General features: G+C 44.8%; 1 protein-coding gene across 3 annotated transcripts in view; it reads left to right on the plus strand.

Moving 5' to 3' along the window:
• LOC110499073 (rab11 family-interacting protein 3) overlaps positions 1–14,398 on the plus strand; it is a 124,781-nt gene that overhangs the window by 81,260 nt on the left and 29,123 nt on the right. For 2 of the 3 annotated variants that reach the window (XM_021575951.2, XM_036955907.1), the window contains 2 exons: positions 11,117–11,320; positions 13,592–13,729. In XM_021575951.2, the coding sequence (XP_021431626.2) occupies positions 11,117–11,320; positions 13,592–13,729 (342 nt within the window). The remainder of the gene's footprint in view (positions 1–11,116; positions 11,321–13,591; positions 13,730–14,398) is intronic. The other variant, XM_021575952.2, reaches the window with a different exon arrangement.

Below are 14,398 nucleotides of genomic sequence, written 5' to 3' on the forward strand. Positions count from 1 at the left end.
AAAATGTTATTTAAAATATGCTGGAAAAAAATAACTGGAAAGTATTCATTATAACAACAACTAAGGATTTAAGAAATAAACTTTCAAACGAAAGGAAACTTCTTGGTCAGGGAAAAACTGATTTGAATAAATGTGGGTTTTGACACTCAAATGTAGGTGTCATAACCAGCCATAAAATAACACAATATATGTCACAACAGGTGTAAATATATGGGTCATGACAGTGTTATGAGAGATATAGGGCAGACACTTCAGAACAAACGTACTTTAGATTTTTTGGGACTATCTGTTGTTCCACGTAGTGAATCTGTTATTCAATGCGTTTGTTTGGGCTAATAGCAGAATTTCATCAAATAATTGTATCAAATGAAATCAAATTTATTTATATAGCCCTTCGTACATCAGCTTCCTTCCTTCCGGCGCCGACAGAGATGGCCGCCTCGCTTCGCGTTCCTAGGAAACTATGCAGTTTTTTGTTTTTTTACGTGTTATTTCTTACATTAGTACCCCAGGTCATCTTAGGTTTCATTACATACAGTCGAGAAGAACTACTGAATATAAGATCAGCATCAACTCACCATCAGTACGACCAAGAATATGTTTTTCGCGACGCGGATCCTGTGTTCTGCCTTACAAACAGGACAACGGAGTGGATCCTATGCAGCGACCCAAAAAAACGACTCCGAAAGAGAGGGAAACGAGGCGGTCTTCTGGTCAGACTCCGGAGACGGGCACAGCGCGCACCACTCCCTAGCATTCTTCTTGCCAATGTCCAGTCTCTTGACAACAAGGTTGATGAAATCCGAGCAAGGGTAGCATTCCAGAGGGACATCAGAGACTGTAACGTCCTTTGCTTCACTGAAACATGGCTCACTGGAGAGACGCTATCCGAAGCGGTGCAGCCAACGGGTTTCTCCACACATCGCGCAGACAGAAACAAACATCTTTCTGGTAAGAAGAGGGGCGGGGGCGTATGCCTCATAGCCAACGTGACATGGTGTGATGAAAGAAACATACAGGAACTCAAATCCTTCTGTTCACCTGATTTAGAATTCCTCACAATCAAATGTAGACCGCATTATCTACCAAGAGAATTCTCTTCGATTATAATCACAGCCGTATATATATCCCCCCCCAAGCAGACACATCGATGGCTCTGGACGAACTTTATTTAACTCTCTGCAAACTAGAAACAATTTATCCGGAGGCTGCATTCATTGTAGCTGGGGATTTTAACAAGGCTAATCTGAAAACAAGACTCCCCAAATTTTATCAGCATATCGATTGCGCAACCAGGGGAGGAAAGACCTTGGACCATTGTTACTCTAACTTCCGCGACGCATATAAGGCCCTGCCCCGCCCCCCTTTCGGAAAAGCTGACCACGACTCCATTTTGTTGATCCCTGCCTACAGACAGAAACTAAAACAAGAGGCTCCCACGCTGAGGTCTGTCCAACGCTGGTCCGACCAAGCTGACACCACACTCCAAGACTGCTTCCATCACGTGGACTGGGAGATGTTTCGTATTGCGTCAGATAACAACATTGACGAATACGCTGATTCGGTGTGCGAGTTCATTAGAACGTGCGTTGAAGATGTCGTTCCCATAGCAACGATTAAAACATTCCCTAACCAGAAACCGTGGATTGATGGCAGCATTCGTGTGAAACTGAAAGCGCGAACCACTGCTTTTAATCAGGGCAAGGTGTCTGGTAACATGACCGAATACAAACAGTGCAGCTATTCCCTCCGCAAGGCTATCAAATAAGCTAAGTACAGAGACAAAGTAGAATCTCAATTCAACGGCTCAGACACAAGAGGCATGTGGCAGGGTCTACAGTCAATCACGGACTACAGGAAGAAATCCAGCCCAGTCACGGACCAGGATGTCTTGCTCCCAGGCAGACTAAATCACTTTTTTGCCCGCTTTGAGGACAATACAGTGCCACTGACACGGCCTGCAACGAAAATATGCGGTCTCTCCTTCACTGCAGCCGAGGTGAGTAAGACATTTAAACGTGTTAACCCTCGCAAGGCTGCAGGCCCAGACGGCATCCCCAGCCGCGCCCTCAGAGCATGCGCTGGCCGGTGTGTTTACGGACATATTCAATCAATCCCTATACCAGTCTGCTGTTCCCACATGCTTCAAGAGGGCCACCATTGTTCCTGTTCCCAAGAAAGCTAAGGTAACTGAGCTAAATGACTACCGCCCCGTAGCACTCACATCCGTCATCATGAAGTGCTTTGAGAGACTAGTCAAGGACCATATCACCTCCACCCTACCTGACACCCTAGACCCACTCCAATTTGCTTACCGCCCAAATAGGTCCACAGACGATGCAATCTCAACCACACTGCACACTGCCCTAACCCATCTGGACAAGAGGAATACCTATGTGAGAATGCTGTTCATCGACTATAGCTCGGCATTCAACACCATAGTACCCTCCAAGCTCGTCATCAAGCTCGAGACCCTGGGTCTCGACCCCGCCCTGTGCAACTGGGTACTGGATTTCCTGACGGGCTGCCCCCAGGTGGTGAGGGTAGGCAACAACATCTCCTCCCTGCTGATCCTCAACACTGGGGCCCCACAAGGGTGCGTTCTGAGCCCTCTCCTGTACTCCCTGTTCACCCACGACTGCGTGGCCACGCACGCCTCCAACTCAATCATCAAGTTTGCGGACGACACAACAGTGGTAGGCTTGATTACCAACAACGATGAGACGGCCTACAGGGAGGAGGTGAGGGCCCTCGGAGTGTGGTGTCAGGAAAATAACCTCACACTCAACGTCAACAAAACTAAGGAGATGATTGTGGACTTCAGGAAACAGCAGAGGGAACACCCCCCTATCCACATCGATGGAACAGTAGTGGAGAGGGTAGCAAGTTTTAAGTTCCTCGGCATACACATCACAGACAAACTGAATTGGTCCACTCACACAGACAGCATCGTGAAGAAGGCGCAGCAGCGCCTCTTCAACCTCAGGAGGCTGAAGAAATTCGGCTTGTCACCAAAAGCACTCACAAACTTCTACAGATGCACAATCGAGAGCATCCTGGCGGGCTGTATCACCGCCTGGTATGGCAACTGCACCGCCCTCAACCGTAAGGCTCTCCAGAGGGTAGTGAGGTCTGCACAACGCATCACCGGGGGCAAACTACCTGCCCTCCAGGACACCTACACCACCCGATGTCACAGGAAGGCCATAAAGATCATCAAGGACATCAACCAGCCGAGCCACTGCCTGTTCACCCCGCTATCATCCAGAAGGCGAGGTCAGTACAGGTGCATCAAAGCTGGGACCGAGAGACTGAAAAACAGCTTCTATCTCAAGGCCATCAGACTGTTAAACAGCCACCACTAACACTGAGTGGCTGCTGCCAACACACTGACACTGACTCAACTCCAGCCACTTTAATAATGGGAATTGATGGGAAATGATGTAAATATATCACTAGCCACTTTAAACAATGCTACCTTATATAAATGTTACTTACCCTACATTATTCATCTCATATGCATACGTATATACTGTACTCTATATCATCGACGGTATCCTTATGTAATACATGTATCACTAGCCACTTTATACTATACTATGCCACTTTGTTTACATACTCATCTCATTTGTACATACTGTACCCGATACCATCTACTGTATCTTGCCTATGCTGCTCTGTACCATCACTCATTCATATATCCTTATGTACATATTCTTTATCCCCTTACACTGTGTACAAGACAGTAGTTTTGGAATTGTTAGTTAGATTACTTGTTATTACTGCATTGTCGGAACTAGAAGCACAAGCATTTCGCTACACTCGCATTAACATCTGCTAACCATGTGTATGTGACAAATAAAATTTGATTTGATTGATTTGATTTGATTTGATCTCAAAGTGCTGTACAGAAACCCAGCCTAAAACCCCAAACAGCAAGCAATGCAGGTGTAGATGCACGGTGGCTAGGAAAAACTCCCTAGAAAGGCCAAAACCTAGGAAGAAACCTAGAGAGGAACCAGGCTATGTGGGGTGGCCAGTCCTCTTCTGGCTGCGCCGGGTGGAGATTATAACAGAACATGGCCAAGATGTTCAAATGTTCATAAATTACCAGCATGGTCGAATAATAATAAGGCAGAACAGTTGAAACTGGAGCAGCAGCACGGTCAGGTGGACTGGGGACAGCAAGGAGTCATCATGTCAGGTGGTCCTGGGGCATGGTCCTAGGGCTCAGGTCAGTTGAAACTGGAGCAGCAGCACGGCCAGGTGGACTGGGGACAGCAAGGAGTCATCATGTCAGGTAGTCCTGGGGCATGGTCTTAGGGCTCAGGTCCTCCGAGAGAGAAGGAGAGAATTAGAGAACGCACACTTAGATTCACACAGGACACCGAATAGGACAGGAGAAGTACTCCAGATATAACAAACTGACCCTAGCCCCCCGACACATAAACTACTGCAGCATAAATACTGGAGGCTGAGACAGGAGGGGTCAGGAGACACTGTTGCCCCATCCGAGGACACCCCCGGACAGGGCCAAACAGGAAGGATATATTTTTATGTATATTATCCTTGGTATGACCATTTTAAAAATATTCCATATTGGCTTGGAACATTTGCCTGAGCAGACAGTGTTGAAATAAGCGTTTTATGAGATAATGTGCAAGAATAGAAGGTGTCAACAAATGTTATAGTCATCATACAAATGTTTTGCTGTCATACAAAAGATCAGCTCCTCCCTTGACGGGGATCGTTCACTTAATGTTTTTTGGCTTTTTACCTAAACTCAAATAGGTTACATGTTAATTATGTTTTATGTTTAGGGGAAGGCACCTTTTGCCTGTTTTTGGAGTATTATCAAAGCCCAACATATTTGATTCAAGTCAGTTCAACTTTAGTTGTACCCTTAGGGGCAATAACTAGACACATTGCCCCTTAGGGCAAATACTGAAAACGTATTAACATTGTCATCATGTGCTCTTCATCTGAGGATTTGTTTGATTGGGTCCACCCCTAATGCATTAATTGGGTCAAATGCTAGAATGAGGAGATGATGATTAGTCTAGTTGTGGGCACTATGTAGTGTGTTCCCTCACCCCCACCCACCTGATTTTGCAGCCAGATTAGTGGCTGACACCTGTTTGGGACAGTCACTTTGTTTTCTCCTTTTAACTTTATTTAACTAGGCAAGTCAGTTAAGAACCATTTCTTATTTACAGTGACGGCCTAGGAACAGTGGGTTAACTGCCTTGTTCTCAGGGGCAGAACAACAGATTTTCACCTCGGGGATTCGATCTAGGAACTTTTCGGTTACTGGCCCAACGCTCTAACCACGAGGCTATCTGCCACCCCACTTGACAATGTCCTTTTTACGTTCCAGATATCTCTGTTAAGTGTTTGATACTAATTGAAGAAATTTAGCCTACATCAAGCGATTTTTGATGTAGGCTTCGACTATATTAACTTGATTTTACTTTAGGCCTATAGGTTGACCATATCAATCTGCTATATGAAAGAGAGAGGGTGTCTGCCCTCCGTGTAAGTAAATACAATAGCTGCTGTTTGGGGTCTTTATTCTGAGCGCATTTATGAGTTGTCTTTGCATGTAGTGCTGGGGTCTGTCACGAGGGAGGAGGAAGTGTAGGGGCATATAAGGCCTTGTCTGCTGATTGCGTTACCCAGCTCTCCGGGTTGATGACGGATTGGGGGGGATGTGTTTGGACTTCCTGTTCACAGCTGAGCCTTAAATTCCAGGAAGTGTGGAGTTTGCTTTTTTCACTTTTTTCCTTTTTTTTTCTGGAGGGCCCCATCTTCCCTCCTCTGCTACCTGACACCTCTTTCCTTCATGCTGAAGGAGGCCAAAGCCCAGGCCGGCAGAGACTCTGACACTTCCACTTGATCCTGTTTCAGCAGTCCTGCACTGTTAGCGATTTGGCAGTAATTATGGAAGGTCTTCCCCTGGCTCTCCAGGGCTGAACCTCCCCTGAAATAAATTACTTTCAGTAAATGTTGACCTTTCTCTGTGTTGAATCTTGTCAGGCAACTTGTTGACACATTTTGAATGGAAATATAGTCCACTGCCAAACGGCAGTCTATCTGACATCCCTTTTCTACTCTGCTAACTATGTCAGATCATGCTCCTGTTACTCTTTCCATACAGGTGTTTTCTTATATAACTTTCTAACTTCAGTTTAAGGTGGTAATCTCAGGCTTCCCTGAGGCAGATTTGTCTGCGTTTCAACTCAGTTCCTTCTTTAAGTTCCACATTTCCTGTGTTGTCCTGTCTGTCACAGCAGGTGATCACTGCAGGTGAATTACAGAAACCAACCACAACCATTTTGAGTTGATGTCACATTTTAGGATACCTGAGGTTGGATTAGGAACATTGTTTGAAATTTTGATGTCAGTGTAAAAAGGTTTACAATTGGCAGCGCTGTGATCAATAGTCACCTTTGACCATCAGAGGTAAAGGTAAACAAAACAAATTAAGCAAATCAGCACAATAACAACACACTCCTGCCTCAATCATGTGCTCTTGCATTAACAACGAGACTAATTTCCTATTTCCACACACGATGACTCAACACTGTGTCAGTAATGTTTAACCTCCAGGGCACTCCAGTGCCCTTTTCACTTAATTTCACTTAATTTAATTTAAGATCTACAGAACAAACGGCACATCTCAAAACGTGGTCCAGGTATGTCATGACATAGCAAATGTGGGGGATGGGCCTTTCCTATTTTGTTCTCTATTGCTTCTATATTGTTCCTCTAGCAAGTCTGATGACTTCACAACTTCCCATCAAACCTAGTCCTTGAATGCCTTGACTGGGGATACCTTGGCTCTTGGCTGGGGATTAGGAGTTTAACAGGATTACCCACCCTACCCCATCCACCCGTCCTGTCCTACCCCAGCGTCCCCTCACTAGGCTGGGCCCTGGCCAGTCACTGCGCTTGCCTGGTGCCCCTGTTTAGCCCTAAATTTGATTAACCCTCAGGCACTCACAGCCTGCCTTCCCATCTTGTCTCAAGTCTACGAGGAAGAGCCCATGGTATAACAGGGAATGACCGACTGGTCACTTGTGAGTACTGATCATTTGTGAGGACAAACTGTGATGAACACTTTCTAGTCGCCCACATTGGTGGGAACCTATTAATTAAAATCTCTTAGGGATCCCTAAGCACGAATCCCGCTTGAATCCCATTAGCGAGATTGATTTGACAACATCCAGTGAAATTGTAGTGCGCCAAATTCAAACTACAGAAATATCAATATTCAACCTTCACGGAAATATAAGTGTAATACATCAAAATAAAGCTTAACTTCTTGTTAATCCAGCCGCTGTGTCAGATTTCAAAAAGGCTTTACGGCGAAAGCAAACCATGCGATTATCTGAGGACAGCGCCCCGCATACAAACACATGAAAATAATTTTCCAACCAGGCAGGTACGACACAAAATACATAATAGGCCAAAAATAAATGCCTTACCTTTGAAGATCTTCTTCTTTTTGCAATCATCTCAAATGTCTCAGTGACACAATGAATGGTCGTTTTGTTCAATAAATTCCTTCTTTATATCCCCAAAATGTCCATTTATTTGGCGCATTTGATTCAGAAATACACTGGTTCCAACATGACTACTAAGTGTCTAGTAACTTACCTATAAACTTGGTCCAAACATTTCAAACAATGTTCCTAATCCAACCTCAGGTATCCTAAAATGTAAATAAACAATTCAATTTAAGACGGAATAAACTGTTTCTAATACCGGATAAAAACAACGTGAAGCCGCTCCCGTTCACGCGCAACAAAAGACTAAAGCCCTTCAGAGTGACACCTACAAAGAACAGCCCTACTTCTTCATTTCTCAAAAGAAAAGCATCGAACAATTTCTAAAGACTGTTGACATCTAGTGGATGTCTAATAAAACCAGGTCTCCCATAGAAACCCATTGTAAAAAACAGTGACATCAACAACAAAAAAATCCCTGGATGGATTGTGCTCTGGGTTTCGCCTGCCAAATTAGTTCTGTTATACTCACAGACATTATTAACAGTTTTAGAAACTTTAGAGTGTTTTCTATCCAAATATACTAATTATATGCATATCCTAGCTTCGGGGACTTAGTAGCAGGCAGTTTACTTTGGGCACGCTTTTTATCCGGATGTGAAAACACTGCCCCCTATCCCAGAAAGGTTTTAAACATCCACTGCAAGGAAAGAAGAGTGCAATTTAAATTACAATTTTCTGGGGACAGTAGACTGATCTCGAGTGGACAAGGTCTTTGGGATTGTCTCTTAACTGGAGAACTGGGCAGTACTACTCGGGTTGGTGTAGCCAATGAGTGTTCAGGATTCCGCTCTGGTTGGCTGGAGGTTGTTTGAGACAGACCTCAGTTGCTCCGAGGTTGAGACGTGGGGGCAGCGGACAGCGTTTAAAGATGCGGTCTCTCTCCTCACCCGCCCTCTATGTGCGGGACCTTACTAGGGACCTCAGTGTTGGGCTGAGTAGTGGGTAAGTGGGTCTGAATGTTGGGTTGAATTGCTACTTGCTTGTGCTAGTGATGGCTATTTAATAGTCTGATGGCCTTGAGAGAGAAGCTGTTTTCAGTCTCTCGGTCCCAGCTTTGATGCACCTGTACTGACCTCGCCTTCTGGATGGAAGCGGGGTGAACAGGCATCTATTACTGTTTATTGTAGCTGGGGGCTCGGGTGGTTGTTGTCCTTGATGATATTTTTTTCCTTCCTGTGACATCGTGTGTTGTAGGTGTCCTGGAGGGCAGGTAGTTTGCCCCCGGTGATGTTTTGTGCAGACCGCACCACCCTCTGGAGAGCCCTGCGGTTGTGGGCGGTGCTGTTGCCGTACCAGGCGGTGATACAGCCCGACAGGATGCTCTCGATTGTGCACCTGTAAAAGTTAGTCTTGAAGCGTGGAATCCGATTGGTCAGACCAGCGTTGGATAGACCAAAGCATGGGCGCTTCCTGTTTTAGTTTCTGCGAATAGGAGGGGAGCAACAAGGTGGTCAGATTTGCCAAAAGGTATGCATCGCGGAAGTTGGAGTAGCAATGGTCGAGCGTGTTACTCGTTCGTGTACTGCAATCGAAATGCTGATAGAATTTAGGTAGCCTTGTTCTCAAATTAACTTTGTTAAAATCCCCAGCTACAATAAACAGTAATAGATGAGAGACTCTAACTTAACTCAACCTTACTTTAGCTAAAGCCTCATAAGTGTGCATGAGATTTGTGGAACGGGCTGTTCACAATCACACATACATGTACAGTGCATTCGGAAAGTATTCAGACCCCTTGACTTTTTCCACAAGCCTTATTCTAAAATGGATAAAATCGTTTTTTTCCCTCATCGATCTTCACACAATACCCCATAATGAAAAGCAAAAATAGATTTTTAGAATTTTTTGCAAATCTATTAAAAATAAGAATCTTAAATATTACATTCGCACAAGTATTCAGACCCTTTACTCAGTACTTTGTTGACGCACATTTGGCAGCGATTACAGCCTTGAGTCTTATTGGGTATGACACTACAAGCTTGGCACAGCTGTATTTGGGGAGTTTATTCCATTCTCCTCTGCAGATTCTCTTAAGCTCTGTCAGGTTGAATGGGGAACGTTGCAGCACAGCTATTTTCAGGTCTCTCCAGAGATGTTCAATCGGGTTCAATTGCAGGTTCTGGCTGGGCCACTCAAGGACATTCAGAGACTTGTCCCGAAGCCACTCCTGCGTTGTCATGGCTGTGTGCTTAGGGTCGTTGTCCTGTTGGAAGGTGAACCTTCACCCCGGCCTGAGGTCCTGAGCGCTCTGGAGCAGGTTTTCATCAAGGATCTTGCTGTACTTTGCTCTGTTCATCTTTGCCTCTATCCTCACTAGTCTCCCAGTCCCTGCTGTTGAAAAACATCCCCACTGCATGATGCTGCCGCCACCATGCTTCGCCGTAGGGATGGTGCCAGGTTTCCTTCAGACATAACTCTTGGCATTCAGGCCAAAGAGTTCAATCTTGGTTTCATCAAATCAGAGAATCTTGTTTCTCATGGTCTGCGTCCTTTAAGTGCCTTTTGGCAAACTCTAAGCGGGCTATAATGTGCCTTTTACTGAGGAGTTGCTTCTGTCTGGCCATTAAAGCCTGATTGGTGGAGTGCTGCAGAGATGGTGGTCCTTCTGGAAGGTTATCCATATCCACAGAGAAACTCTGAAGCTTTGTCAGAGTGACCATTGGGTTCTTGGTCACCTCCCTGACCAAGGTCCTTCTTTCCCGATTGCTCAGTTTGGCCGTGCGGCCAGCTCTAGGAAAAGTTGTGGTGGTTCCAAACTTCTTCCATTTAAGAATGATGGAGGCCACTGCGTTCTTGGGGACCTTCAATGCTGTATACATTTTTGGTACCCTTCCCCAGATCTGTGCCTCAACAAAATCCTGTCTCGGAGCTCTACGGACAATTTTTCCGACCTCATGGCTTAGTTTTTGCACTGACATGCACTGTCAACTGTGTGACTGTATATAGACAGATGTGTGCCTTTCCAGATCATGTCCAATCAATTGAATTTCCCACAGGTGGACTCCAATAAAGTTGTAGAAACATCTCAAGGATGGTCAATGGAAACAGGATGCATCTAAACTCAATTTCGAGTCTAATAGCAAAGGGTCTGAATACTTATGTAAATTAGGTATTTCTGGGTTTATTTTGTATAGATTTGCAAACATTTCTAAAAACCTGTTTTCGCTTTGTGATTATGGGGTATTGTGTGTTGATGGTTGACGAAAAAAATATTTTAATACATTTTTGAATAAGGCTGCAACGTAACAGAATGTGGAAAAAGTCAAGGGGTCTGAATATTTTCTGAATGCATAGTAGATGCATAGAACCACAAACCATGAAGCCTGTAAATGATCAAACAAGGTGTACCAGCATTTACCTGCATTTCCACCCCTGACAGCATTCACACAGAATCCAGTTCCTCCTAAATTGGCTAAGTGCAGGAAAATACTTTTTTTTTTAATAGGTTTGCTGTGTGTACCTGAAAGGCTATTGTTCTCCTATTTTTCTCTTTCTCTCTTTTATACACACTCATTCTTATTCCCCCTGTTCCCTCTCTCCCTCAGGTTCTCCTTGAGCTCAGAGCTGCACAGCCTCTCCCTGGTGACAGTGATCGGCAGGGAGGAGGAGCACTTTGAGGACTTTGGGGAAAGCAACACCTCGGAGCTGCTGCTGGACACCACTGAGGAGGGGACAGATGGAGAGGGAGACTCATCCCACCTCCAGACTCTGGACCAGAACAACTGCTCCTCCCTGCTACTCTCTCCCAGGTACAGACCACCCTTAAAGAACGGACCCAGTCAATGGCCCACACCAACTAAGCACTCCAAGTATGACTGTGACGTATAGGAATATGTAGGCTAGGCTTAGTACCACTAATCAGTTGAAAACGGAGATGTCTGATGAAGGTCACCCACAGTATCTGCCATATTGTTACCAACGATAATATTATTTAATCCTAGGATATCACCTCTAAAGTCAAACACAGTTGTTAGTAGTCTTTGTCATTGGCTCCTGTCTGCTAACAGGGAAATTGTTGTCCTGCTGGATTGAGTAGCAGGGTAGATTTAATTAGCTACATTTTAACAGTCACAACCTCCCCCGGTGCTGTTATAACCAGACTGACTGGCTATATGTTTGGAAAGACTGGAGGTCAAACATGACAAGGCCTCTCTGGAGACGTCCTTCCCATTCCACCCCTGCTGCCTCCTGTTCCTGAAGGGTGAGATAAAAGGGAACATGGGCAAATTTCACTTACTCACACTCTCTCTCCCTGTTGTTGCTTACTCAGTGAAGCTGAGGACACTGGCTGGAAAAACTTGCTCCCTTCTCTCTGCCCTTCATTGCTCGCTCTGAGGTATCTGAAAGGACTAGGCAGGTGAAAGCAATATGGTGCAAACTTATTTATATAAAAAAAAAATGGTTTGAAGGGCAGGCAGAGCTACTTCACACCATATACTTTCACACATCCAGTTATCAAGGGCAAACAGAGCCATGTTTCTGGAATGGAATTCAGACAAAATTGAAAGTTACAGGCTTTCCATATGCTGCCTAACAAAGCTGCGGGTTGAGGCGGCCAATATGGATAAGTGTCTGTTTCACCTGACCACACCAGAACACTCACTCCCCTCTCTCCTTCCTCTGACACGGTACTGCTCTGCCTGAACACTCCTGAGCACTTCCTCTTGTTTTTCTGCGGTCATTCCACCCCCTTCTTCTCTTACGCTTTGTTTTCATCAGAGACGCTAAGCCGGATAATGCGTAATTCCCATTTGCGTGATATTTTCCCAAGCTCTTAGCCAGCTAACTACCTAGATTTTCTCTCTCGGTCACAATATGGAAATAAACTGGCCTAAATGGCTTGGCTTTATTGATTCCTTCTGAGTTACAAGTAATACTAAACCTTTGTTCCCCTCGGTAATTCAACGTTACAACCATAACTTCCTTCCAAATAGAATTAATGGGCACTAAGCCAGTTTGAATCAGTCCATTGTGATTTACAGTGTGTTGCAGGAGCATTGTGGTTAGTGCAGTGCTGTGTGCTGTGATGCCAAGAGACGTACTACTGGTCAAAGCTGAAGTGTAAAATTGATCTGACCACTTTCACACAGATGTGTGTAAACGACACCTCTGTACACACAGGATGTTAACCACTCTCCTCGTCTTACAAGACAAACACACACACACCTAGAGACGGTACACTGCTGCTTCACTGCCACTCTGTCTACAAACACACACTGTTGCGTCACTACTACTGCAACACACACATACATAACCTACTGCAGCTGTTACTTCACATTAGTGTCCTTCACTATACCTTCCTAATATTGAGTTGCACACCCACCTTTTGCACTCAGAACAGCCTCAAAGTCATCAGGGAATGGACTCTATTAGGTGTTGAACGCATTCCACAGGGATGCTGGCCCATGTTGACACATTCTTCCCACAGTTGTGTCAAGTTGGCTGGATGTTCTTTGGGTGGTGGACCATTCTTGATACACACAGGAAATTGTTGAGTGTGAAAAACCCTGCAGCGTTGCAGTTCTTGACACAAACCGGTGCGCCTGGCACCTACTACCATACCCGGTTCAAAGGCACTTAAATCTTTTGTCTTGCCCACTCACCCTCTGAATGGCACACAATCCATGTCTCAATTGTCTCGAGGCTTAAAAATCCTTCTTTTAACTGGTCTTCTCTCCTTCATCTACACTGATTTGAAGTGGATTTAACAAGTGACATCAATAAGGGATCATAACTTTCACCTGTATTCACCTGGTCAATCTATGTCAATGAAAGAGCAGGTGTTCTTAATGTTTTGTACACTCAGTGTATTAAAGTGAGCCCAATGACAGGACGAAACCTCGGATGCAACAACGCTTAGATGGAATCCAACCTTTCAGTAAACCCCACAGCCCAATTTGTCTCACTTTTCACAAACTCTGATAATCCTGCGCTCTTGATCCCCAAAGCTTCCTCACTGTGCACCCCACTTTTCTGTCACTCACTCCCTCTCCTTTCCCCCCCTCTCTTCCTCTCCCCAGCGCCCCAACTACTCTCCCTGCAAGCTTTCAGAGCTTCCTTAGGGAGGAGGCGCTGGACTTTTTCTGTAACCAATGTCACAAACAAATCTCTCGCCTGGAGGACCTCTCCACTCGCCTCAATTTCCTAGAGATGAATAGGTAACACTTCTCACCACCACTAAGGTTACCCGTGTGTGTGCGTGTGTGTGTGTGTGTGTGTGTGTGTGTTGACAAGGAAACACACATTACTTTAGTTGTCTGTGCATGTGCTGTCCTGTTATGTTCAATTGGTAAGATGCGCACATGCGTGCTGTGTTTAATGTCAAATAGTCAGACACATGCACAGATTATGATGGTGTTTGTGTGTTTTTGAATAGGTTCGTCACACACATCTCACTCGCTCCACTCATCTTCACTCTTCAGTGCACGTTTGTGTGTGAGTTGTGGTGTTTTGACAGAATTGGTGTTTGGCTTGACTCAGCTTGTTTTGGGGAGAACCTCTCACTCAAACTCAGGCTTGCTCATTGTATCTGTACTGTATTGTTATAATAGGATTCATAAGGTTATAGTTGTTTTTAAACTGAGTTTGGTGGACTGTCATGCTTTTCTCTAGCTGTTGGTGCTATGTGGCCAACAGAAGGCTTGCACGGAGTTCCCATTGCTCATATCAGTGCATGCCTTATACGTTTCATATATACATACTGTATCTCACATCCTGTCAAGCTCATGGAAAGAATTCCATCTGTGCAGTGACAAATGTAAAAAAAAAAAGATTAAAAAAATAATGCTAAATCTGAAATAACTTCACAGGTGAGTGATGTCAATTGC

This window comes from Oncorhynchus mykiss, chromosome 20 (genome assembly GCF_013265735.2).
Source record: "Oncorhynchus mykiss isolate Arlee chromosome 20, USDA_OmykA_1.1, whole genome shotgun sequence".
NCBI classification, from domain to species: domain Eukaryota; kingdom Metazoa; phylum Chordata; class Actinopteri; order Salmoniformes; family Salmonidae; genus Oncorhynchus; species Oncorhynchus mykiss.